At 47.8% G+C, this 24,348-nt stretch overlaps 10 protein-coding genes across 10 annotated transcripts; 4 read left to right on the top strand and 6 right to left on the bottom strand.

Moving 5' to 3' along the window:
• Window positions 1-679: 679 nt before the first annotated feature.
• Window positions 680-1,889, bottom strand: F5147DRAFT_582871 (uncharacterized protein; the record flags this gene model as incomplete). The annotated part of the gene is made up of 4 exons (XM_041431685.1): window positions 680-967; window positions 1,020-1,216; window positions 1,268-1,510; window positions 1,724-1,889. Coding segments are annotated over 4 exons (894 nt in total), but the record flags the coding sequence as incomplete, so codon positions are not given.
• A 1,538-nt stretch (window positions 1,890-3,427) lies between these two features.
• On the bottom strand, window positions 3,428-5,329 carry F5147DRAFT_712845 (uncharacterized protein). The gene is made up of 7 exons (XM_041438380.1): window positions 5,263-5,329; window positions 5,017-5,165; window positions 4,836-4,962; window positions 4,660-4,776; window positions 4,396-4,514; window positions 3,833-4,272; window positions 3,428-3,780 (listed from the first exon to the last, which is right to left on the bottom strand). The coding sequence occupies exons 1-6, from the start codon at window positions 5,318-5,320 to the stop codon at window positions 3,859-3,861; spliced, it is 984 nt and encodes a 327-aa protein (XP_041289041.1). The 5' UTR covers window positions 5,321-5,329; the 3' UTR covers window positions 3,428-3,780; window positions 3,833-3,858.
• A 1,100-nt stretch (window positions 5,330-6,429) lies between these two features.
• On the top strand, window positions 6,430-8,648 carry F5147DRAFT_341112 (kinase-like domain-containing protein). The gene is made up of 12 exons (XM_041429290.1): window positions 6,430-6,757; window positions 6,819-6,880; window positions 6,933-6,992; window positions 7,042-7,131; window positions 7,185-7,238; window positions 7,289-7,544; window positions 7,597-7,776; window positions 7,831-7,861; window positions 7,913-7,950; window positions 8,004-8,249; window positions 8,306-8,546; window positions 8,604-8,648. Exons 1-11 carry the CDS (start codon window positions 6,707-6,709, stop codon window positions 8,531-8,533), a joined length of 1,296 nt encoding a protein of 431 aa, XP_041289040.1. The 5' UTR covers window positions 6,430-6,706; the 3' UTR covers window positions 8,534-8,546; window positions 8,604-8,648.
• Window positions 8,646-9,328, top strand: F5147DRAFT_341017 (uncharacterized protein). The gene is made up of 2 exons (XM_041429289.1): window positions 8,646-9,076; window positions 9,157-9,328. Exons 1-2 carry the CDS (start codon window positions 8,850-8,852, stop codon window positions 9,251-9,253), a joined length of 324 nt encoding a protein of 107 aa, XP_041289039.1. The 5' UTR covers window positions 8,646-8,849; the 3' UTR covers window positions 9,254-9,328.
• A 3,985-nt stretch (window positions 9,329-13,313) lies between these two features.
• On the bottom strand, window positions 13,314-13,785 carry F5147DRAFT_712825 (uncharacterized protein). The gene is made up of 2 exons (XM_041438379.1): window positions 13,767-13,785; window positions 13,314-13,714 (listed from the first exon to the last, which is right to left on the bottom strand). The coding sequence occupies exon 2, from the start codon at window positions 13,682-13,684 to the stop codon at window positions 13,502-13,504; it is 183 nt and encodes a 60-aa protein (XP_041289038.1). The 5' UTR covers window positions 13,685-13,714; window positions 13,767-13,785; the 3' UTR covers window positions 13,314-13,501.
• A 656-nt stretch (window positions 13,786-14,441) lies between these two features.
• Window positions 14,442-15,072, bottom strand: F5147DRAFT_655918 (uncharacterized protein; the record flags this gene model as incomplete). The annotated part of the gene is made up of 5 exons (XM_041434037.1): window positions 14,442-14,453; window positions 14,524-14,699; window positions 14,790-14,832; window positions 14,893-14,993; window positions 15,057-15,072. 5 exons carry the CDS (start codon window positions 15,070-15,072, stop codon window positions 14,442-14,444), a joined length of 348 nt encoding a protein of 115 aa, XP_041289037.1.
• A 2,582-nt stretch (window positions 15,073-17,654) lies between these two features.
• F5147DRAFT_712811 (uncharacterized protein) lies at window positions 17,655-18,302 on the top strand (the record flags this gene model as incomplete). The annotated part of the gene is given in 6 exon segments (XM_041438378.1): window positions 17,655-17,681; window positions 17,785-17,986; window positions 18,012-18,035; window positions 18,055-18,056; window positions 18,074-18,233; window positions 18,245-18,302. Coding segments are annotated over 5 exon segments (389 nt in total), but the record flags the coding sequence as incomplete, so codon positions are not given.
• Window positions 18,303-18,389: 87 nt separating this feature from the next.
• Window positions 18,390-19,060, top strand: F5147DRAFT_712807 (uncharacterized protein). Its single transcript, XM_041438377.1, has 3 exons — window positions 18,390-18,724; window positions 18,784-18,963; window positions 19,021-19,060. The coding sequence occupies exons 1-2, from the start codon at window positions 18,616-18,618 to the stop codon at window positions 18,948-18,950; spliced, it is 276 nt and encodes a 91-aa protein (XP_041289035.1). The 5' UTR covers window positions 18,390-18,615; the 3' UTR covers window positions 18,951-18,963; window positions 19,021-19,060.
• Window positions 19,061-19,664: 604 nt separating this feature from the next.
• F5147DRAFT_777448 (uncharacterized protein) lies at window positions 19,665-20,331 on the bottom strand (the record flags this gene model as incomplete). The annotated part of the gene is made up of 5 exons (XM_041441985.1): window positions 19,665-19,735; window positions 19,785-19,930; window positions 19,979-20,117; window positions 20,171-20,247; window positions 20,300-20,331. The coding sequence occupies 5 exons, from the start codon at window positions 20,329-20,331 to the stop codon at window positions 19,665-19,667; spliced, it is 465 nt and encodes a 154-aa protein (XP_041289034.1).
• Window positions 20,332-21,420: 1,089 nt separating this feature from the next.
• F5147DRAFT_640703 (Cys/Met metabolism PLP-dependent enzyme-domain-containing protein) lies at window positions 21,421-23,215 on the bottom strand. The gene is made up of 3 exons (XM_041433035.1): window positions 22,896-23,215; window positions 22,539-22,838; window positions 21,421-22,487 (listed from the first exon to the last, which is right to left on the bottom strand). The coding sequence occupies exons 1-3, from the start codon at window positions 23,085-23,087 to the stop codon at window positions 21,594-21,596; spliced, it is 1,386 nt and encodes a 461-aa protein (XP_041289033.1). The 5' UTR covers window positions 23,088-23,215; the 3' UTR covers window positions 21,421-21,593.
• Between the last annotated feature and the right edge of the window lie 1,133 nt (window positions 23,216-24,348).

The following is a 24,348-nucleotide window of genomic DNA, read 5'->3' as shown; positions in this document are numbered from 1 at the left end:
TTCGTCGATAGTTCTGTCTCCTGTTTTCAACCTTGTTTATTCTACCATCGCAGTCTTGTAATCAGCAATCTATCTTGTTCCCTTCTACGGGATCGTCATCAGAGCTATAACAACAGACTTAGGGTGTTGCTGACACTTAGGCAGTGATCCGAAAGTTACGATGGACGCCGGAGTCGAATCATCTTCTGCACTACGATATACTCCGAGTGTCGTAGTCGACTAAATAGGACTGACCGCAGGGCCGTGAGATGCGCCATTCGCATCCAGGGATGACTGACAATTAATCGTGAGGGATCAGTTCGGAAGTAGAGCACGGTTCGGCCCATCGGTGGACCGGTGGGTTCTTGCTTGTGATTATGCTGATTGCCGCGGCGGTGCCGTGCTTTCACATGTAACGAAATCCTTTCATATGTATCATGATATATCACAACATCCATTAAATGTAGTCGGAGTTGTGTCCTGGCGCGTTCAATAGAGTCTGCCCAGGTTATCTGAAATACAGCAAGATTCTGCATTACTTTAATATAGATACGGTTAGGTCGGTATGTAATTATGAACAGTTTCGTTGGACTATCGACATAGGTCAGCATGTACAGCGAATCAACAAGATACTATATTAATATTCCCCGTGCTCTAACACGATCGACAAAGACCCAGAACGAATCGACGTCGTTGTGCTCTAACACAAATCATCCGGCTTCGTCTGTCTTCCCTCCTTGATGTCCAAAGTAATCTCGTCGTCGTCTCTTGTCTTGAGAGAACGGGGATGCGACTGAGAGAGGTCCTCCAGTACGATCGGGGCACTTTCAGCACCTGTAATAGTCGTAGCGAGCGGATCCCGAACGCGCCTCTTAGGCAGTGATCCGAAAGTTACGATGGACGCCGGAGTCGAATCATCTTCTGCACTCAAATGGAAGAAGAAAGCGACGACGACGCTCAAGTTAGCGACGATTAGAGACATGGAAGCCTAAAGCATGATATGATCAGCAGCACTCGAGGTCTATACGCTGATACCGCACCTCGACTATAGCAGCCATGACCTCCTTTGTCCCTCCACCGGAGAAGATGTAATATGCATGGGCGAGACTGACGATCGTGGTTATCATCGATGCAGAGAAGACGGCTAGTACCCGGATTTTTTGCGGGCTCGACAATCTGACTCTGTAAATGAGGGAGAATGGAGCGAAGATGAGGACAGCGTCTCCTAGAACGTCGGCTGAAATACTACGTCAGAAGACCGATTATTCGACGAACAAGAAATCCTCACTGATTATCTGCGCTATCGCAACACTTCTGCCGAGATCGCACTGCGGATGTGGGAGTCTTTTCCAGCCGGGCTCAGTTTCGCAAACCCACCACACTTGTGAAAAAAGTAGAGCCCATACGACGCCGAAGGTAATGGCGATGGATATAAGAGTCTTCCTAATAGAAGTTCCCGGGACTGTGAGTCGCACAACGGTAAACAATATGGATAGCCTCGATGACCTGTGCGTGCACGTCAGCCCCGCCACTTTTAGATGCCACCGCTAGAGCGTCGGTATCTTACCATACGACTGCGTAAAAGAATTGAGCAATCCTGATGTGGTATTCAGTGTAACGTCTCTCAAGTATAAGAAGAAAGCATAACGCACATATAGTATAATGCTATCCTTGTGTCTTGAGGGTACCTTTCTGCGTTTCTTCAGCAAGATGTATGCGACATAGACACTGGGAAGACCCTCACCGTAGTCTTGCAGATACAAGCAATCGGCAATTAATAACATGAAGATGAATATCATGCCGAGGGCTGCCCACATATCGTCGATCCATAGACGACGCTGCCGCGTACGAAGACACAAGCGGAAGGATGTGACAATGGAAGCCACGATTGTGAGGACGATATCTACAACTAAAAAGGAGTATTAACTCAAACGACACAGCAAGTCAAGCAGCCAGACTCACCTTCGATTTGTGCAAGGGTGGGGCCTGAGGACGACATGATACGTTATCTGGGGAATTGAGATGGACGAACTGCATGATAAGTATGAATTTATACAAAACAGTGTTTCTCAATTCAAAATTTTTGAAAGTCGTATGCGTAGACTTGGTGATCCTCTCGTAAATGAAATTCATACGCGGACCTTGAATGTTTCCTAATTTGTTCGCCCCCGCGTCGGCTAACCCTTGGCATGGGAGGAACGAGTCCGCTCATCGCACTGTGCAGTGCTGTGGCAGATCTGATGGTCGTCCACTAGATAGAACCCTGGTTAGTTCTAGTTAACCCTTGCTATACAGATTTCCGTAATGAAAGGGTTTTGAATACTCCATATATCCTGATAATGAATATACTGAATGGCATCTTGCACATGGACACTAAATAGCCTGTGCCGATCTGTGATTAATTTACGATAGAATGTCCGAAGTTATGTAAGCTGTCAATGAAAAGCTAGGGGCTAACGCTGCAGTGATTATCTTGCACCGCCGTCTGCCGTCTGCACAGATCTGGAAACGAAACCACCGATCAGTTCGATCATAATACTAGCCCGAAGCCAGCCAAAGTCCTGGAAGAAAATCACGAGGACCCACTGATCAATTCTTGGCTGAGACGATGTTCCACGGTCCATCGCTGTTCGAGGATCAAGTAAAGTCTAGTCTTAACTTCACTCGGAACTCCGAGAGCCGCCAGGAACCTTACTTGAACCGAACTGAGCCCAGCTGCAACTAGTGATAACGAGCTGATAAGAAAAGGCTGTAACAGTAATACATGCTATTGACTGAGATTAGTATGGTATATAGCTGAATGGTCGACATCGAAATTTAGGAATAGCGTCTATCAAAAAGACTGGTTAACAGAGCGTGAATGTGACGCGGACAGACTGGGTCACCGACCAAAAGAAAAAAGTAAGAGATGCCTGAATTTTGAAACCGTACCACCAAAAAGTATCGTCCTTAAGCGCTGTAGCGAACATGTCACCGCTTGCCATCAGACATTAGTATATGCATGACAAGCAGCCAGCTAGGCTCTTTTTGGTCGATAATTCATTGAGAACGGCTCAGACATCGCGAGGCAATTCTCTTGTGCGAGAAATGGTCTTGTGTGGAGCTACTGCCAGAATGACAGGTTGAAGGAACCAAGACGAAAGAATATGTTATTCAGTAGAGAAATCGCCGCACCTTGTCAAGTAAATGAAGTCTCGAAAGTCCTGCACTCAAATGTCAACCAAAACAGTCTTCCAAAATACCTGAAGATCGGCTGGAGGGAATCAGGAAGCGGTTTGCGGATCCGAAAGACATCAACAAGTATGACGAAAATTAAGTGTCAAAAGGCCAACTTTATGATTTTGCAGAATTGGAACATGTCAACCGAGGTCTTCCACCGAAATCTTGACGAGGATATCATCACAAACGTTGTTCCCACCTCACACGACGACGGACAGTAGGATGTGGACACGCTGATATCTTCTGATCGTGTTTCCTAGTGACACTTGCCATACATTAACCGTCTAGTACTTTGAAACTTCTGCTGGCGGTTATGCCGGCACAATTGCCCACAGATAATTCTGCTCCCAGCACGCCTTCGGGACAAGAAACCTTGTCAAGCAACGCAATAATCTATCCGATCAACAGGACTTCTGAAGTTCCAGGCCAGGGGATAATCTCCATTAGGACACAACTACCGTTGTGAAATGTCAACGCCTAAAAGGTTATGTAAACCAAGTGAAAGCGCCATGAATTCATAGTACAGTGAATAAGCTTAACAAGTAACTGCGAGAACAAGTTGCAAATGACGACGATCTACACCTTGAAAATCATCAGTCCCGAAGCGACATGTCACAAGACAAAGTGCACGCACCTCTCAAAGTGCCGTGAAACTCCTGATCACGCAATCTCCATCTTCGTACTCGCCTCCACCTCTAGAACCTTTAGATGCGTGAGACCACATGCCCCGCGGACCCAATCGCGTACTAGGCGGTATTTTCGTGCTTCAGTACATCCAGGGACGTCACACTGTGGTTTTTCTTTTGGTAGAGGTGGCTGTGGTGCCAGCAAAGTGCTGGAAAGGACAGAGATAGGCACGCCTAATGTGAGGCGCATCTTGCCCTGAGCAATATCCTCCCGTGGCAGAGGTCGTGTGCTGGACACCCACCGCCAAGTGGTCGGTAGGATGACCTCCTTTTCCTCTTGCTCGACCTCACGCTCACCTTCGGATGCACTGGCCTCTGCGGTGGAGAGCGCGCTGCGCTTGGCCTTTGACTTGGACTGCTTTTTGAGGAGGCGGTTGATAGTTTCTGCCTGAAGGGGTGAGATGGACATAGTAGGGATGACAAATGAAATATCGGATGTTCATTTGATGGTGCGTGAAGTTACGAAAGATATTCAATTCCCTCCTAGACACAGTAAACATAACTGACGAACCTTCTCGTCCTCGAGCTTTTTCTCGGTGAGATTACGACGTTTTCGTGCCGTTTCTTCGCGTCGAAGTGCAAGCTCGCTCTCTGTGAGTTGTTTCTTCTTTCGAGAGGATTCGCCAGTAGCTGTCAATGAAAGTTAGCGCTCAGCGGCTAGGGACATGAAATGTGTAAACATGGCAACATATGAAGATACCAATACAACCATCAGTCAGAGAAATGTTTAGGAACTCGAAGCGAGAGTAAAGGAGCAGACAACAAAGGAACGCACATAGAGATACATGCGAAGAGCCTACAACACTCGCGAGAACCGCCTGACGGGAAGTCATCGGGCGCGTAGAGCCCACCGCCTCTTCGTCGTCTTCATCTTCTGACTCTACATCGATATCTACGCGTCATAAGCTCAACAGTCAGTCGTGCGCGCGAGGATGACTACGCAGGACACACCACCAGAACGCCCACGCGATCCAGTATCTTCGGTGCTGGGCGCGCTCGGAAGCTTGAGTTTGATCTTAAGACGGGGCTGCTTGGGCGGAGATGGAGGAGGAGAAGCCTCCTCAGACTCTGGAGCATCCTGAACACATGGTATCAGTATGCCAATAGCCAGAAATATATGATATCGACGCACCTCTGGTTCAGGTTCAGGCTCCTCATCCTCATCCTCAGGCTCTAGTTTCTCATCCTCCCCTTCATTATCATCGTTTTCTTCCTGGAGCTTCCGATTCACCTCTTCGACCTCCATTTCCGCATCAGAGCCCGAATCCGACATTTGCATATCTGCTTGTAGTAGTCAGCGTCAAGTGAGCAGACACAGTATATTTAGTCGAGGTGTGGGAGCGGGAAAGCGGAAGAAAGACGGTCGCGAATCACAAACCTGAACCGTTGTACTCGTCGTCATCATCGTTAGACACGCTTCTGACGACTCTCCTCATCGTGTTGCATCGATCCAAAGAAATTGAAACCCAGATACCTTACACAGGACATCGGCGGCAGTGCCTCCACATAGTTCAACAATACACCAACACATCGCAAACGACCATGCTCAACTCGTTCTATCGCTTATAGCCGTGTCGCTTAGAGCTCGTGAGTCATGAGCACAGTGATTTCTTGATTGCAGGTCTCGATCGAAGGACACTCTGATCACAGGTGGTAGCTCCACTGTAACCGAAAATCAGAACACATTCACTTGCCGAGTCATAGCTCAAAATGCGGTTTCTGGTTCACAGCACAGATCGTTGCATCATGCATCGTGGTCGGGTCTGCCTATCACCGCTACAGCTCGCACTGCCTCTGGGTACACAGTGACTACGTAGTACGTATTCTTCAGCCAATAATGACGTCTCTGCTGTATATTCGCTGCTTGTTGCCACTATAGCTATATAAATAATACGAACAACGCGTCGTGAATTCGAATCAGACCCTTATTTTTGGCCGATGAAGCGTTTTTGCCTCGTTCTGTGGTGTTGCTTGATCCAAACCTGCCGCAGTGGCGGCAGTGCCCAGGGTGACGAGCTGATGTTGTCGTTATCGACGTCCGGTTCAAGTCCGGTTCGAGCAAATTTTTGTCGGATCTGAATACAGACCGGACAGGTTCTAAGGAGAACCTTCCTGGACCCTGTTCAGCAGCGTTCGTTTGACCTGCATCAATGAGTCATGAATCATTGTCCCACCGTCTTTACTGCGAGCCCGGCGTGAGTCTGTATTGCATGCCAAGGAGAGGCCGCCACCAGTGCACCAAATCACGTTCGGATCCCATCCTTAACTCTTGGATGCGGCAGATTTAGTTATGATAATCACACTAGTAGTACTGAACAACTGAACAGTTTTCAACATCACATTTCACAATTTGAACATTACATCCAGTTTCCCCAAGAAACCGGACAAGTTCGAACGGTTCATACAAGAGTTAAAACTGTGACACGGGAGGTCCGGAGCTAAACAAAATATGGACCGGACGCGGTTCAAACGGGGATATATATCGGCAACAATCAATAATTAATTATAAAACGCAATAGATTTTCCGTGCCACTCCACGTTTGAACCTCACTGCAAGTCAGGTCTGATTCAATTAATGAGATCCACCACAGGCCCCATAGGATCACCCAGTGACTAAATCATGATGAGGTTTGGTTGGCCATCCATTGCGCCAAAGGCTTGTGGTGGCCTGTCATGGTGGCAGGGCGCTAGCATAATTTTAGAGACCGTCCCTCAACCATGCAGCGCATATTAGACGCGGACAGCTGTTCTTAAACCTGCTCGTTCTTGCTGACCCTTCTGTTCAGCTCAACACAGACCTCCGTTCACTCATTACTATTACTATGGGTTGCTGCGCGTCATTTTTTCGAAAGTCCCAGCGACAGACCCAAACTGTGAGGCATTAATTTTCTCAGTCGTTAGATACAACCACTGATCCTACCATCATATTGACAGGTTGAAAATCATCGCAATGGCAGTTCTGTAGACAATGCTGCCGCCTTCGCAGACCCCGCAACGTGAGTTTTCAACCAAGGATCATGAAGAAATGGTTCACTCATGCTATAATAGCCGCCCATTGACGATACCAGTCGTACCAGTACCAGTATCAGATATTACCACTCTGCAGCCGTATGTCTAATCACCATATCACGGTGGATAGCACTCATGAAGGCCACAGAAATGGACCAATTCAACTATCTGCACCGCAAGGTCAAGTGCAGCTCAACCTTTCCATACCATCCAACATAGTGAATGGTAATCTTGCATCGTGAGTAACTCGCACAGCTCTGGGTTATAAGACACTTCCTCATGAGATAACAGCGGCGCCGTGATTATGCTACAGCCGATTACCTCTGGTGCACATGAAGCGCGGCAGTAAGTGCAAATTTCCTCATAAACTGCAGACATTGAGACACGAGACACAGAGTGGCCTTCGATACGGACCCATCTGCCATTCCGCCTACATCTATCAGGAAGCAATCAGAATATCCCACGTCATCTGGCGGCTTGGGCGATATCTGGAGGTGTTCAAGGATTATCAATTCAGCAACTACTGAGGTACATATGATGTTACCCTCAGGCTGCGAGTCTCATCGACCAATATCTGTTGGACAGGTTGCTGTCAAAACTATCAGGATTACGGACATACGTAATAAAGAAGCCGTTCAAAAAGCGAAGAAGGTATGCTAACATTCATTCCGTAATGTGAAGTGCATCGAATGTCTGTTCGCAGAGACTTCGCCGCGAAGTAGCCGTGTGGGTCAGACTGAGGCATGCGCATGTTCTCACTCTTCACGGCACGGTCTCCGGTTTTGGACAATTGCCTGCTCTTGTTTCCGAATGGATGCATAACGGGGCACTTGATAGCTACCTGGTGCGCACGAGCCTCACTATGGGACAGAAACTAAAACTGGTGAGATTTATCATGCCAAATATAAGTCCTTACTCAATGGATGCCCTTATTTAGCTGAAACAGGTGGTGGATGGCTTGAGATATCGTACGAGACTGCCGTTCCAGATACACGTTTTCTCTCTGACAACCTCTCTAGTTCACGAACAGAAAGTAATTCACGGGGACCTGACCAGTGTATGTACTCTTCGATGCTTTAGAGTCCTTCAAGCTAACCCTATAATTGGAAGACAAATGTTGTGATCGACCGAGAAGGCAATGCATTTTTGGCAGATTTCGGTCTCTCAGTGGCTCTCGCAGAGGCTGACAGATCGTACTACAACTCTCATTCGAGTGGCGCTGTCCGGTGGATAGCGCCCGAATTGCTCGGTTCACCGGAACCACAAAACACTTCAGATGGCAGTGACAGCGATGCCGATCTCCCAAAACCGAACAGTCAGAGCGATGTATTTTCGCTCGGTTGTATCATGCTCCATGTGAGTCGCGTATGCTGGACCCTGTTCGAGTTTCACCTGAATCTTGCTTCGTACAGGTCTTCTCGGGTAGACTGCCCTTCTGGTGGCTTAAAAAAGTTCAACATATATTCAGTGCTCAGCTCAATCGTATAGAGCCATATCGGCCCGAATCTGGTGTGGCCGTTAGCCAGCAGCATTTGGATTTCATGCGCAGATGTTGGTCAGCCGAGCCTCAAGTTCGTCCTTCCACTGGGGATGCTGCTTCCTTTGTAGAAGAAGAGCTAGCCAGTGTTCCTTCTCACTAGTTCAGCGCTCGATGTATGTTATGGTACGCTTTGGGTATAGATTGCGGTTGTAGCTCACCTATATATAAAGTATCTCGATGATCGACCTGCTTGATTAATATACTACTTATCTCGAGTCTTACTGTATCACCGAGCACAGTACACGTGTACGCAGCATGCTAAATTATGATGGCTTGTACTTAAGTATTGGACAAGTTCACCACAGTCCACGGACTTTGCGACCGCCACGTAGAGCAATCAATTTAAATCTCCGACCGTTCAACCCACCGCAATACATTTCACTAGTTTTTCGACTTATCACTGTGCCAGCGTCGCCATGTCAGCTCAATATCAGGCACTCTCAACCGACGATTCCGCTGAAATAGAAGCTAATCCACAACTGCGGTCTCAAATCCAGCAACTCCATGCAGATCCCCGATTTAACCGCCCCGCACCTTCGCTCTGGAAGCGCATTGCACTCCTTCTCTTGGTTGCGTTCCTCTTCTGGGCTGCATTCCAGGTGCAGCCCAAGAGATCACAACCTAAGATCATTCATGCTGAAAGGTGAGTTATCCTTCTGTGTGCAAACTCCATATTTTTGTGCTTTGGCGAATGGTGCAGAGTCTGACTCTCCTCTTGCACAGATACTCGAAGGATTACAAATACCGTCCAGCAGCGAGTCCTGTGATTACGGAGCGACTCAAAGATGGTGTAGTCCGCCTTCGTGGGGCATATTTCTAGACGTACGGGTATCGTTAAGGTAGATTTCACACCATCACAGTACTTTGGTAACTGAGCTCACCTTCTATGAGGACACGGTTTCGTATATGTTAGATATCGCTATCATTCCCGAGCTTTAGTCTCGTCGTACTTATTGCCGTTCACTCTTTTTACCTAATGGCCACACTCGTTTTCCAGTTTTTTCCCTCCCTTTTTCGTGGATTGGTATAACTCTCAACTGTGGACTTCATCATGTATTCACGGATCTAGAGTTTGCAGACAACAATTTTATACCTCCAATCACCTTTGCATTGTGCTTTTGATTGTGTTTCCAGGCTTACCTTCAATAGTTCGTGTTCATGCGCCTTGCTCGTCGCTGTCACGATTCTCGCGTAGGTAAGTTGGTCGTGAAACTTGTTGGGTCTGTCTTATACATATTTCAGGGACGTAGCCCAGAGGTCGTCATCTTGGATGGTCTGGAGAACGAGAACTGGAGGGTTGAAACGTTGAAACCAGATCGCAAACGAGAGGCGACGCAAAGTACAGTTTTTGGGACAAATTGTACTGTGCATTGTGGGGATCCGTCTTTTTGTACGCGAGAACATTTGTGATTCGGCATTTTCTGGAGTACCCTATCAGGATCGCGTCGTCATCCACTTTCCACCGCTCCATAATTCCCTTCGTCTATTTTTCGGTTGTCACTGCTCCTCCAACGTGTCGGTCTTGACGAAGAAATTATCGTTCGTGATCGTCTATATTATCTGATACTGGAATCAATGCATTGTCCTAGAAACCTAGTTACCCGAGCGATGACACTGAACCCATATCTTACGCGTTAGCGTCTTGTGCCCCCTGCATGCCCCTGACTGGTGTAAGGATGGCATGCAATTTCATCAGTCTGTGTAGCGATGACGTTTGCCTGGTGATGGCCGCCCTGGTGCAGCAGGCCACCACTAAATAAAGGCCGATATAAAGCCCTCTTCACCGTCGTTCACCTCCTGTCAGACGTCATGGACTTTGTACGGTCGCATAAAGCTTCAGAATATGGTACATGATTTGTTACGCACTTCAGAACCCACTCATTATCGATTCCAATGCCCAATGCGTCACAGACACCGCTAGCATCCCAGTACATCGCACTGATAATTCTACGTTCAAACCACAGTACGAAGAGGCTGGTATGTTCGAGGAATATCTCACAGAACCTGCAATAGTCTCATCACATGGAGGGACTAATTCGAGGTGGGTCGATAACGAACGAGACAACTTGCTATCACATATGATTGTTCTTCCATGGCAGCAGCAGAACATGGTCTAGTGAGTCGTCTTGGCCCGGACAATGTGTGCCCACCGCAGCTTAACTTGAACCGTCGGCGTATCTGGCTCGTCTACGTACAGGCGTGATCGAAAGCCAGGCAGTGTTTACGAATTCGAACAATTACAGCGATACCATTTTACACACATCTCCCATTCAATCCATCAGCCAAGCCAACCAGGCCCATCATCATTCACACGCGATGATGGCACTCACTCACTATCCTCATCTTTCAGCGCACTCCTCGAAGCCTCCACTATATCCGCTCTTCCATCCTCAAGGACTCATACGCGCTGAGGAATGATTTCGCAGAAGAACCACAATGATCTTTATGATAAACTGGTGGAAGGACTAGTTCGATGCGGGCCGACGACGAACAAGATAAAATCCACAGCATCCTATCAGAGGCTCTCCTGCTTCGAAATCAGAACTTTGCCCCTTAGCACCTTGTCCTTGAGACCCTTGTGCCCTTGCTACAGCTTGTCCTTGCTGCGTTGAGTTGTCAACGTTGTTGCTGTTCGCACGTTCCATAGCTGCAGCTGCTTCTGCGTCGGTCTCAGGGACAATGCCATATCTCTGCAAAATTATTTGAGTGATACTACAAAGGGTAGCGATGACAAGGTACTCACGTCTTCCAATTGGCAAGGAGACACATTGACGGGACGTCTGGTAAGTTTTACAGGAAATAAGCTACGCCGGGGCTGGAGCTGAATTGCACTTGTAGGTCGAGCGCTAGAGCGCAGGAAGCCGAACAAATTGCGTAGAACAGGCGGAGATGATGTGTCTGCTGAGAGACGAGGCGCATGGTTTGTGCCATCGCCCCAGAAGTCATTTCCCTGTTTCAGTGTCAGGCCTCGCAAGAACTTAGGAGGAATAGAACTGGACTCACATGTCTCGCCAAGCCTCTGTTCCTTTGCCGTCTAGGGGCGAGATTGATCTGACGAGATAAATGAGCGAAAGATCATGTTGTTCGAGATTAACTAGCGTACATCTCTAGAATGAGCTGCACGTCCCTGGCAAAGAAGTCAGAAGAGGTATGAAATAATAGAAAAAGCACTCGCCTTGGGCTGCGTGTTGGACTTTGCATTGCCCTGGCCAATGCGCAAAGCTATTGAGGAAAAAACACCAACTCAAGTAATGCACACACGCACGCCAACCACACGAGCGCGCTGGAGTGCTTCTTCCAGGCTCCACACATAAATTTTTCCATCTAGTCCAGAGGTAGCACTGGCAAAGTATTGTCCATCGGAGGACATAGCAACAACCAAGAGGTTATCATCGTGCCAGAGTGGGTCTCCGAATTGCTGATCGGTTTCGAGGTCCCAGATGCGAACGGAGTAGTCAAATGATGCGCTGACAAGATGGCATCCATCAGAAGACAAGCAAAGGGAGGTGACGGTTGCGGTATGGCCCCGAATAATGACGAGGTCATCCCCGTCAATTGATTGCCATTTTCGAATCGTGCCATCACGTGAGCCAGAGTAGATGTGTGCACCATCCTTGGACCAACACAACGACATCACCCATTTTTCATGTCCCTTGATCTCGATGAGCAGCTCGCCGTCCTTTGACCACATACGGATTATGCTGTCTTCACCACCACTTGCAAATTTGTCGCCTTGTGGAGAGTATTTAATTGTCGCCACCCATCCATCACTACTCTTTATCGGTGGTGCAATTTGTCGGCCAGTGGCAGAGTTCCATCGTCGTATAGTGCCGTCCTCTAATCCACCTGCTACCTCAGCCATATTTGGTGACCAATCGAGGCACCTCACTTCATCATTATTCCCCTGCCATAGGTGACCTACCACGCTTCCATCCTTTATGTCCCACAGCCGTACTCTGTCGTCTCCGCATTTACCTACGACCATTGACTGATCTGGAGAAACTGCTGTTATTATTACAGTTCCGTCGTCGTCGAATGGCTGTTCCACTGGCCGTCCAGCTCTTGTCCACCGGCGGATTGAACCATCTGAGATACTCATTATATCGCCACTGGTACCCAGGCAGGCAAGGTTTCCATCATGCCACGAGCTGACACACTTGATGATGCACTCTGGCATCAGACTCCCTGCTGGACGTTCTGGTGATGGTTTCTTCCACGACGTTATCTGAGCGCTGTGGTTCACGAAGTAGGACCGACCACACGGTGAGATGTGCCATTCGCATCCGGGAATGAGCTGCCAGGAGAAATCTGCTCAACTGTGAGGTTTTTGTTCTTATCCAACTTTGGTCGCTCACCTAGTCGCACTCCCGGTAAAGGTCGGCGTGATGAGATCATGAAGAGTGCACCGTCCCAATATCGTGGTCTGCCATCCCCCTCCTTAACCTCTGTCCACATAGGAGGGAGCGCCTTATTCCCTCCTGCTTGATACTGAGTCGGTCAATGTTTTGCACAATATGGTGGCTCACCGTCCCAAAGTGCATCCTGGCGGTGTTGTGCACCATATGCTGGCGGATTATCCTCGTGCTTCAGGGGAGCAACTGGCCCTGATGAGTCTGACAGCATTCCTTGATTTGTCCCTCTCTGTTTCGCTGACATGCCTGACTCGGCCTTTGCGTGTGGCATGGCAGTGATTGGGATGTTGGTGATAGTAAAGATAATGAAGAGACCTGTCAGATATATTGTTTCACATGCCATCCTTGCAGGCGCCTTGCTTAGGTGTCATCCTGTGCAGTGGGATCTTAGGCACTAAATAGATCAAACGCTGGCCAGAATGATTCGACCGCACGCTTGTTTCTATATTCAGTGAATTATATTTCTCGATACATTCAGAGACTGCACATCGTGCAATGAAATTCGTCCAACAGGCATAGAAAAAAAACAATTACGATAATATATATCTGGAACACCAAAGTCTACGATCAAAGCCCATAATCAATCACATCCGACAACGTCACTAGCCCACTCTCACACCCGCTATCCTCATCTTCCAGTCCATCTAACGCAGTCCTCAAATCCTCCACCTCCTTTTCGGCAGAAGTGCTTCTGCACTCCTTGCATCAACACGTAGGCGGAATGAGACAATCCCACCGTATGGTATACCATGTGTAAGGCTAGATGGCGGTAGGTTGCTGATGAACTGCTTCGCGTGTGGGCTGAGGGAGGTGCGTGCGAGGGCGTGTGCCACTCGCATCCAGTAATGAGCTGCTCGGAGTGATCTACGCTCGACAATGAATTTTTTTCTCTCCGACTCGGAGTCATCGCACTTTCATTGCTCACCTAATCGCACTCCCGGTAAAGGTCGGTGTGATGAACTCATGGCGAGTAGCAAGTCGTCATAAAACCGTCGTTCCTCTGGCCATATATGTTCACGCCATAAAGGAGGGAGCGCCTCATTCCCTCCTGCTTGATATTGAGTCAGTCAATTTGGTTTACAATATGGTGGCTCACCTTCCCAAAGTGCATCCTGACGGTGCTGTGCACCATAGGCTGGCGGATTCTTTTCGAGCTTCGACGGTGGGGTATCAGAGGACTGGTGAGAAGAAGATATTGTCATATATCCAAGTACTTCGTAATATATTGTAATATACTTACATTGAATCGGGGAGCAACTACTTCTGATGAGCCTGATATCAATCCTTGATCTTCCTCTCTCTGTTTCGCTGACGTGCTTGTGGTCTTTGCATGTGGCATGACGGTTATCGGGATGTTGGCGATAGTGGAGGTAATGAAGAGACCTGTCAGATGTGCTGTTTTGCATGCTGTACTTGCGGGCGCCTTACTTAGGCGATATCATGTGCAATGGGATCCTAGACGTTACTAAGTTCTTACTAAACCGATTAAACGCTGGCCAGAGTGATTCAACCGCACACCTGTTTCTATATTCAGTGAAGTATATTTCAGAGACTGCACATTGTGCAATGATAGTCATCCAATAGGCACATAAACAATTACGATAATATCTAAATAGATATCCAGAACACCAACGCCTACTTATAATTAATGCAGCCCATTCACACCATGACCACTCACATCCAACGGCGTCACCAACCCACTCTCACACCCACTATCCTCATCTTCCAGCCCATCCAACGCAGCCCTCAAATCATCCACCAAATCCTCCGCTTCCCCAATCCCACAGCTCAAGTGCACTGGCCCCTCAATGCCCAAAGCCTCACGCTCCACTGCTGGATACTCGCATGCGTCATCTGCGCAGGTAACTCTGCAAGACTTTCTACACAACCCAAACTCTCAAACCTCAATAGCTTTAATTGAGGCAGGAGTGCTTCTGCACTCACAGTTCTTTGAACTGCCCGATTGCGAATACGCGACTTGGAAATCCTATTCACCAGAACGGAACATGTTACTATGCTATGGTGTGAGATAAAGTAACGCACGAACCTTGTGTATATCTAGGAGTGTTAATGAATTGACTGCAATCCTGCGAGTTAGTCTCGTGTCATGCAAGATTGCGATCAGTCCATATTTGGTGCAATGTGTATCTGCGTTACGGTTTCATGAATTGTCAGACAATAAGATAAGCAATGAGAGATGGAAAGACTGACGTTGATCCGGACTCATTGGCGATGATAAGATTGATTCACTGAACAGAATAGCTCAGGGAAATACTAATTCAACAGTTATCATATGAGCCAGTGAGAGATCAGATGACATTGTTGAGACAGCTCATGCGCGTCCGGAAATAACTACTCACAATAGCGACGATACTAGCCTTCACTTAGACCAATGCAAGGACTAGTCCGATGCGGGCCGACGACGAACAAGATAGAATCCACAACATCCTATCAAAGTCTCTTCTGGAGAACTTTGCCCCTGAGTAACTTGACCTTGAGACCCTTGTACCCTCGCTACATCTTGTCCTTGTTGCGTTGAGCCGTCAACATTGTTGCTATTCGTACGTTGCATAGCTACTTCTGCTTCTGCGTCGGTCTCAGGGACAATCCCATATCTCTGCAAAATTATTTGAGTGATATCACAAAGGGTAGTGACGACAAGCATCTCACGTCTTCCAATTGGCAATGAGCAACATCGGCGGGACGTGTGGTAAGTTTTACAGGAAATAAGCTGAAATTCAAACGCCGAGGCTGGAGCTGGACTGTATTCGTAGGTCGAGTGCTGGAGCGCAGGAAGCCGAACAATTTGCGCAGACCAGGTGGAGATGATATGTCTGCTGAGCGACGAGGTGGGTGGTTTGTGTCTTCACCCCAGAAGTCATTTCCCTGTCTTAGTGTCAGACCTGGCAACAGTTCAGAAAGAATACAGCTGGACTCACATATCTCGTCAAGCCTATGTTCGATTTATTACTTTGCCATCTGGGGGCAAAAGAGATCTAATGTAGATACATGAGTGAAGGATCAGGTTGTTCGAAATTAACTAGCATACATCTCTGAATGGAGCTGCACGTCCCTGGTAGAGACGTCAAAATAGGTACGAAAGAAAAGAAAATTGCAATTACTTGCCTTAAGCTTCGCATTAGACTCCGCATCGCCCCCGGGCTGACCGGTGCACAAGGCTATTTAGAAAAGAGATCGACCCAAGTTTGTACACACGCACGCCAACTCCACGAGCGCGTCGGAGTGCTTCTTCCAGGCTCCACACATAAATTTTTGCATCACGTCCAAAGATAGCACTGGCAAAGTATTGTCCATCGGAGGACATGGCAACAACTGAAACACCGCCGTCGTGCCAGAGTGGGTCTCCGACTTGCTGATTGGATTTGAGGTCCCAGATGCGAACTGAGTAATCACCTGATGCACTGATAAGATGGGATCCATCAGGAGTCAGACAAAGGGATTCAACGCTTCTGGTATGACCCCGAAAAACGACGAGTTCTTCCCCGTCAATCGACTGCAATTTTCGTATGTTGTGATCATCTGAGGCAAAGATGTATGCGCCATCCTTAGACCAACACAACGACGTCACCAAGTTGTCTCCCGTGATTTCGATGAGTAGCTCGCCGTCCTTTGACCACACACAGAGTATGTCGTCTTCACTGCCACTCGCGAATTTATCACCTTGCGGAGAGTATTTGATTGTGTTCACCCATAGATCGCCGCTCTTTATCAGTGGTGCAATTTGTCGGCCAGTGGCAGGGTTCCATCGTCGTATAGTTCCGTCTCTTAATCCACCTGCTACCTCCCCCCCATTCGGTGACCAATCGAGGCACATCACTTCATCATCATTCCCCTCCCACGGGAGACCTACCAAGCTCCCCTCCTTTATATTCCACAGTCGTACTTTGCCATCTTTGCATATACCTACGACCATCGATTGGTCTGGAGACACTGCCATTGTGATTGCATCTTCTGCGTCACTGTCGAAAGGTTTTCCTATTGGCCGTCCAGATTTTGTCCACTGGCGAATGGAACCATCATCCAACATGATCATTATATCGCCATCGGTGCCCAAGCAGGCAAGGCTTTCGGTCTTCCACCACCTACTACCCTTGATGGTGCACTCTGGCAGCAAACACCCTGCTGGACGTTCTGGTGTTGGTTTCTTCCACGATGTACTCCGAGTGTTGTGGTTGACGAAGTAAGACCGACCGAGTGGTGAGATATGCCATTCGCATCCAATAATGAGCAGCTCGGAGGAATCTACGCTTGACAATGAATTTTTTGCTCTCCGAGTCATCTCACTTTCGTTGTTCACCTAATCGCACTCCCGGTAAAGGTCGGTTTGATGAACCCATCTCGAGTAGCAAGTCTTCATAAAACGGTTCTTCTATCCATATATATTTCCATGAAGGAGGAAGCGCCTCGTTCCCTCCTGCTTGATATTGATTTGGTTAATGTTTTGCACAATATGTTGGCTCACCTTCCCAAAGTGCATCCTGGCGGTGCTGTGCACCATAGGCTGGCGGATTCTTTTCACGCTTCAGGGGAGCAACCAGTCCTGATGAGCCTGACAGCACTCCTCGATTTGCCTCTCCCTGTTTTGCTGACGTGCTTGACTCTGCCTTTGCATGCTGCATGACAATGGTTGGGACGTTCCCCGACTCCCACTGATAGTGGGGGAGGGCCTTGTCGTGATAGTTGAGGTAATACGCAAACCTGTTAGATACGGTGTTTCGCACGCTGTGCAGCATTTGGTCACGTTATTAATTCTTAGATAACGGATCAACCCAAGAATGATTCAACCGCCGACCAACTGTACTTTTCATGAATTGGTTTGTGTTCATAATACTCATCCTAGGTACCAATATGACAAGAAAAACTACTCGAAATAGGACCGCTACACCGCTCGGCGCTCTACCCGTCACCTGATCCTGACGCGGTAGCCGCAGTCTTCACTGTTGGAACAAATATATTGGTTCTGCAGTGACCGACGATGGCACTCCTACCCACACTTCCGATCTATACGGGGATGATGTTCGCTGTCTTCCTGTTACCTACTGTTCGGTGTCGCACCTTGCTCATACTATTTTCACAGGATCTAGCAGAACCTCTTGGTGACGGTAATCGTGCGCTGCCTGTGCTGGGAAAGTCAGTCGTGGCGGCTATTCATTAGAATAATATCATGGGTTCGACATCGACATTTCTCAATATCTTTTCGCTCTCAGGCTCAACAGGCGTTCGCTACTATCAACAAATTTATCCTCACCTATTCAGAATACCTGCCGCCTCCTTCCAAGCATGTCGTTGTTTTATTACTGCATTGTCCTGTGTCAAAAACCATCAAAGGTACGCTGTGCATATTTTCAGGAGTAAATGAAGAGAAAGATCGTGCAAATATAGTGTACAAAAGTCGGCTTTTGTAACAAAGCAACGACTGAAGTCACCGCTTGCCACACCGAACAATAGAAGAAAGAAGTCATTCATTTAGGGGATCATTGGGAAAGCGGATGCTAGACGTGGCTCCATGAGAACTCGCTAGTGTCAAGCTCGCGTCCAAATTTTCATAGACAGCAAGTTCTCATAGAGCCACGTCTAGAGATGTCCTGTTGCCATGGCGCATTAGTTTACTTGGTCGGACGCACAGCAGGTACATGTTTTGGGCTGACCGCCCTTTACTGCTCGTGTATAAAAGCGAAGCGGTAATATCTCAGTCCAATAACAAAGAACATCATCCACAGTCACTGGAGACCCATCCTCGAGCGCTACAATGAAGTTCATCTCACTCACCACTATGATTATGTCTGCCGCAGTATTGGTGGGCATCGTTAAAGCAGACTCGGACACCAACCCCAACGGGGGGCCATGTGCCCAGAACAGTAAATATTCAGCACATATTTTCAAGTTGATCTGACCGCATACTTACGGGTGTTTGCAGGCAAGTATGAGTGTGGACGAATGGCGGGTTATAACGGGAACATGCCATTTTTGTTCTACTGCAATATAAACAACATTGTCGAGGTCGTTCAAAATTGCCATTGTATCCAGTGCTGTTCTGTCATCCACGGAGGTGTAGGCGACTCCGGGTCTGTGAATTGCACATAAGAGGAAAGAAAGGGTGAGCCCGCTTCTTGCTTGCCGTGCCAATAATGTCAGTGATACATTAACGTGACAGCTATCTCTGTAACTGGAACTGGCTGGTGCTGGGGGAATAGCTTTATTTTCATCAGGATGAGTCCTTTGGGATCGTAGACCCTATGTTGGATATGTCTCGTCATATGCTTTCCTTCGTATATGTTTTTTGGGCGGTGTGGCACTATGAATCTATGTATTCGAACACGTATTCCCTGCGCCGTCAGGCAGGACGACGCAAGTAAGCACAAAAGGAAGACTGCAACAAGAAGGTTAGTACATGAGGTTAGATGAGGTGGGCCTGCGGTTGTTTTGGGTCGATCGTGACGGGCTCGACGTGTTTCTGGTCCAGGTTGCTTGTTTCTACTAGTCCTTCTGTGGTGCTGTTGTAGTAGGGGGAATAGCTTCAAGTTAGGTTGGGAGTTTGGGGGTACAGAAACATCTTGTATATATCTATATTAAAAAACAAAACAAAAAATTGCAATTGCTGAGGCTCCAGTGAAAATTCCCTTAAATTCATTGTACATACAACATTTAATTCACGCAATAACTACTCGTACATTTTACAGGTCTTCAGCTTCCAGTCCTGATCATGAGCAGAAATGTCATCAAATAACTATATCCGCCTTATTCAAAATACCTTCTTCGATTGCTCTTATTTCTATATTTTCAATCATCAGCAACGCTCTATATACCACAAGGAATGAACTCACACATGGCCAAACAGAGACTGTGGAAGCGCGATAGAGCCAAATCACCTGTTCATCAAAATGAAACTGACGCGCCCATAACAACGATGCAAAATACCATTTGCGAACCACAGACCATCATGCCCGCAATACCTCCACATTCCCACAGTTTGCCCTTCATCGTCTAGACCCCAGACCCTGGGGATTTTTGATGCGACTTCATCTCCACAGACCTCGCGCATGAAGTCACGGTGATCGCCGTAACTGTAAGCAATTATGAGTCCTGCTCGTCAAAGTGAAATATTACCATACCCCGTAGCAAATACTATCATGTCTGCCTGTAGCTCGGTGCCATCAACAAATCGAAGGCCGTTTTCCATGAAGGACTCGATTGCGGAACCATTCTTGATTTTAATATCCCCGTCGATAATAGATTTACTTGCTCCGGTATCTGGAAGCTGTTGAAAGACATCTTCGTTATGCATTAGAGGTACACCCACCGACGTGGTAGCCACCACTGCGCTCCATGTATGCCAAGATTGGTCTTAAAACCAACCTTAGCCAATCCATCTAGAATGACCCTGCGATTGTGATTAATGCACCTGGAAGTGAGCTTCGAATCGTCCGACATACTTGTCTGTGGTCTCAGCAACCATAGGAACCATGCGTTGATGCAGCCGCCTAACAGCCGCCCAACAACTGTTCAAGGTAGCGAGGTACTGTAAACATCAGCCAGCTCAGTGGGGAATTCCTCATTATAGAGAGCTAGGCAAGGAAAGCCAAGCCAAGCCACCAACAACGACGGAAACAATTACCGCCTAGCACTGCTTCCACTGACTTTGTTGAGATCACGAATGTCGACGATCATTGATACCTAGTATTCCATAAGATATGAAAATGGCATAACCTGAACCAAAGAACGCACATTGTGATGTCGACACCGTGACTACAGAAATCTTGAGCAATGTCATGTGCTGATGAAATATTCAGACCTCGTTCGATATGAAAGATATGACAGACCAACCAGAATTGCAACAGCCGACTACGAGTGCTTTTTACCGATATGATCAGCCGCGGATTTGAACTCTGACGAGTGCACGGCAGACCCTTTGAAGCTTGCCTGCGTCCATGAGTCACGTTTAGATCACTGGTTCGAGCGTTACATGCCTTCCCAGGGATGTCGGGAACATTCGGGCGACCGCCAGATCCAGTGGCAAAAACGAGGTACTTAACGGTCAGAACCCTAGTATCTTTACCGCCGCGATTGACTTCGACAGACCAAGTTTTCGTGCTATCGTTCCAAGATGTCTTGGTGATCGTCGAGGGCGTCCAAACGTCGAGATCAAGGAAACTTGCATATGCTTCCAACCAGTTTACCAGCTGCAATAGCTGGAATCAGTGAATTTTTCATTATGTGAGCAATGTTGTACTTTTGCGGCTGGGGTGTAGACTGGCCAAGTTGGTAAACCGGATTACAAAAGAATCAAAGGAGTACTCACTTCAGGTAAGGCGTTTGGCTGTACCCTGTAAGTTTGTTAGTCAATTCCCTTCCGTAGAAGAGAAGGCACGAACAGATCGTAGTATGCAGACAAAGAGCCTTGTAACAGTTTCTCCACTATGAAACCGCCCTCGAGCCTTTAGCTATATTTGACTACCAAAATTGTGATGGGACGAACGCTATCTGCAACCCGAGGCTTCTTATCAATGACAACATTGCTGTGGTCACGTTAATTCTTAGATAGGATCAACCCAAGAATGATTCAGCTTGTTAAGCATATTCAGCAAATTAGATTTCTTGATACTTTCAGAGGCTGCACATCGTGCAATGGAAGTCAAGCTCAAGCCTCCAAAGTAATATACCATCTAATAGACCCAGAAACGATTACGATAATATCTGTATAGGTATCTGGAACACTAAAGTCTACGATCAAAGCTCATTTGCACCGTAATCACTCGCATCCGACGGTGTTACCAACCCGCTTTCACACCCACTATCCTCATCTTCCAGCCCATCCAATGCAGCCCTCAAATCATCTACCAAATCCTCCACCTCCTCAATGCCACAGCTCAAACGTACTAGCCCCTCAATGCCCAAAGCCTCGCGCTCCGCCGCCGGGATACTTGCATGCGTCATGCGTGCAGGTAACTCCGCAAGACTCTCCACACCACCCAAACTCTCAGCAAGCGTGAACAGGTTCAGCTTCGGCAGAAGTGCTTCTGCACTTTTTGCACCACCACGTAGACGGAATGAGACCATCCCACCGTATGGTATACCGTGTGCAAGGCTCGATGACGGTAGGTTGCTGATGAACTGCTCCGCGTGTGGGCTGAGGGAGGTGCGTGCGAGGGCGTGTAGCGGATGCGAGGCGAGACCGGGGTAGATGACGTGTTCAACGGCGGGGTGCGAAGTCAGGAAGGAGGCAATGCGGAGTGCATTCAGACCATGGGCCTTCATCCGCACTGCGAGAGTTTTGGCACCGCGCTGGGCGAGCCAACTGTCAAAAGGACTGGGGACGGCACCATGGGCATTTTGGAGGAAGCGAAGCTTTTGGACGAGGCCTTCATAGTCTCTGTCTGGTGTAGACGAGGAGCGAAGGATGGCAGCGCCCATCACGACATCAGAATGGCCATTGACATACTTGGTGAGGGAGTGAATGACGATGTCAGCGCCTTGCAGGAGTGGGGAGGCATAGAATGGGGAGAGGAATGTGTTGTCGACGAGAACAAGGGGTTTCGATGGAGCGCGGCGCGCGAGAGCCACTATGCGCGGAATGTCAATTAGTCGGAGGGTGGGATTTGTTGGCGATTCGATCCAGATAAGCTAAAGTATTTGCGTCAGTGGCTGGCCAAATTTGAATAGTTAAAAACAAACCTTTGTGTTCTCCTTTATAGCACTTAGTATTTCATCATCTGTCGCGTTCTCCAAGTCTACAAACGTCGACTCGGTACCCATGGTTTCCTTCGCGACCCTCGTGAGGTACCTGAACGTACCGCCGTAGACATCGTTCACACTTAGTACGTGTGCGTTTGGACCTAGAGACTGCAAGACAGTGGCTGTCGTTGCACTACCAGAAGCAAACGCGATAGCGTGTCCTGCACCTGCCTCCAGGCCTACAAGCGTGCGCTCTAGTGCATCGCGATTTGGATTGCCAGAACGAGAATACTCAAAACCCTACTCGCCACAGACACGTCATAAGTACGGCATGTGGAGTCAGACTGAAACACGAACCTTGTGCACCCCTACTTCATCTTGCTTGTATGTCGTGCTAAGAGATATGGGAGGGATGACAGCGCCAGTTGCAGGGTCTGGCTCTGACCCTACATGAATAGCTCGCGTAGAAAAGCCGAGCTCAGACGAGCGTTTCGAGTGACGCTTGACGCCTTTTGCATGGCCGTTGGTAGTGAATAGGGAGATGGTCATATCGCAGTGGGGTATCGATTAGATGGGGTAAACCCGATGTGGGAGATGGAAGTGCGAGGATGTAGAGATAGAGAAGAGTTTATATAATGTACGCGCTCCCAGCATTTTAAAGATAATTTTTTTACCTGCATTACATTTGCTTTGGAATGATGCACGAATTGCGAGCTCGATGGCGTGCAGTCGCTTACAAAGCGCTTGCAATCCCGGTGGTTACTTAGTAATTCATTCTAGTAATCACATTAATCACATCCGCATCATGATACCGCCAGCGCAGCACAATAGATAAGCGGGAGTATAAGCACACCCTGTATAGCTAGGCTAGGTCCAACATAGGCTCCAAGTTGGAGGACGATACATTTGTTTTTTACAAAACAGTACCTCTTGGCGCGCGAACGTGCGAGCTTATCAGCAGGAGAAGATATTCTGGGACATCCACGCGTCTTGTCACGTCTTTGGCACCGGCAGGCATCAAGAACTATCATAGATGTCGGTTTGTCTAGCGGTGCCAGTGCTAAGTATATACATGACCCAGTGATCTTTCAAGTTCTCAAGGTGTCAATAACCCTAGGTCTACTACGGTTCGACGTTGACCCTTTGTTCCGTTGTACGTGGTATTATCATGATTTCCCTCTTAATGCTTTCGATTCGGCCGATGTATCACAGACGAAGAAGGTGCGTTCTGATGGGTGCTAGCTCTTTTAAGGTTTGAGTGGAGAAGAAAAGGGCATTAATCTTATCTTTCAAAGCCTGGGAGTATCACTTGTCGATATCGTCAAAATGGCTGACAGTTTCGTATAACATGTATCTCGACATCAAATGTAGCTCTGAAAGACGTGGTATGTTCACAACAAAATGGAGAAAATCAACCATGCTTGGCTTGACCGAGCAAACAGTAATACCATGACCAACTCTTGATCTATCGTTGTAACGCAATCTTGACAAGGGCTCTAAGCGCCCATCTTCTCCGCAATACTATATGATCCGCCTTTTCTCCACTCATATTGTTTCATGTATGACTGACCGCGCGACCACTTTGCCCTGTAGTTCAGTGGTCATGTTTATTTTTTCCCAGATTGCAGTGCAAATGACTCACCAACTCCACTGAGTACGACTACAATCAGCCCTGCGGTCAGAACCAATGATCAAATTTTAACAACCGCAGTAGTTCTCATCAAGTAACGATTCACGTTATCCAAGCGATCATGCGTGGCATCGAGCTGAAGATAAAAAAATCCACCAGTTGCTGCGGAGCGTAGACTGG

Source organism: Suillus discolor, assembly GCF_016758755.1.
Source record: "Suillus discolor strain FC423 chromosome Unknown F5147scaffold_59, whole genome shotgun sequence".
NCBI classification, from domain to species: Eukaryota; Fungi; Basidiomycota; class Agaricomycetes; order Boletales; family Suillaceae; genus Suillus; species Suillus discolor.
Note: the sequence above shows the minus strand (reverse complement) of the source record. Positions and strands in the feature narration are given on the sequence as shown.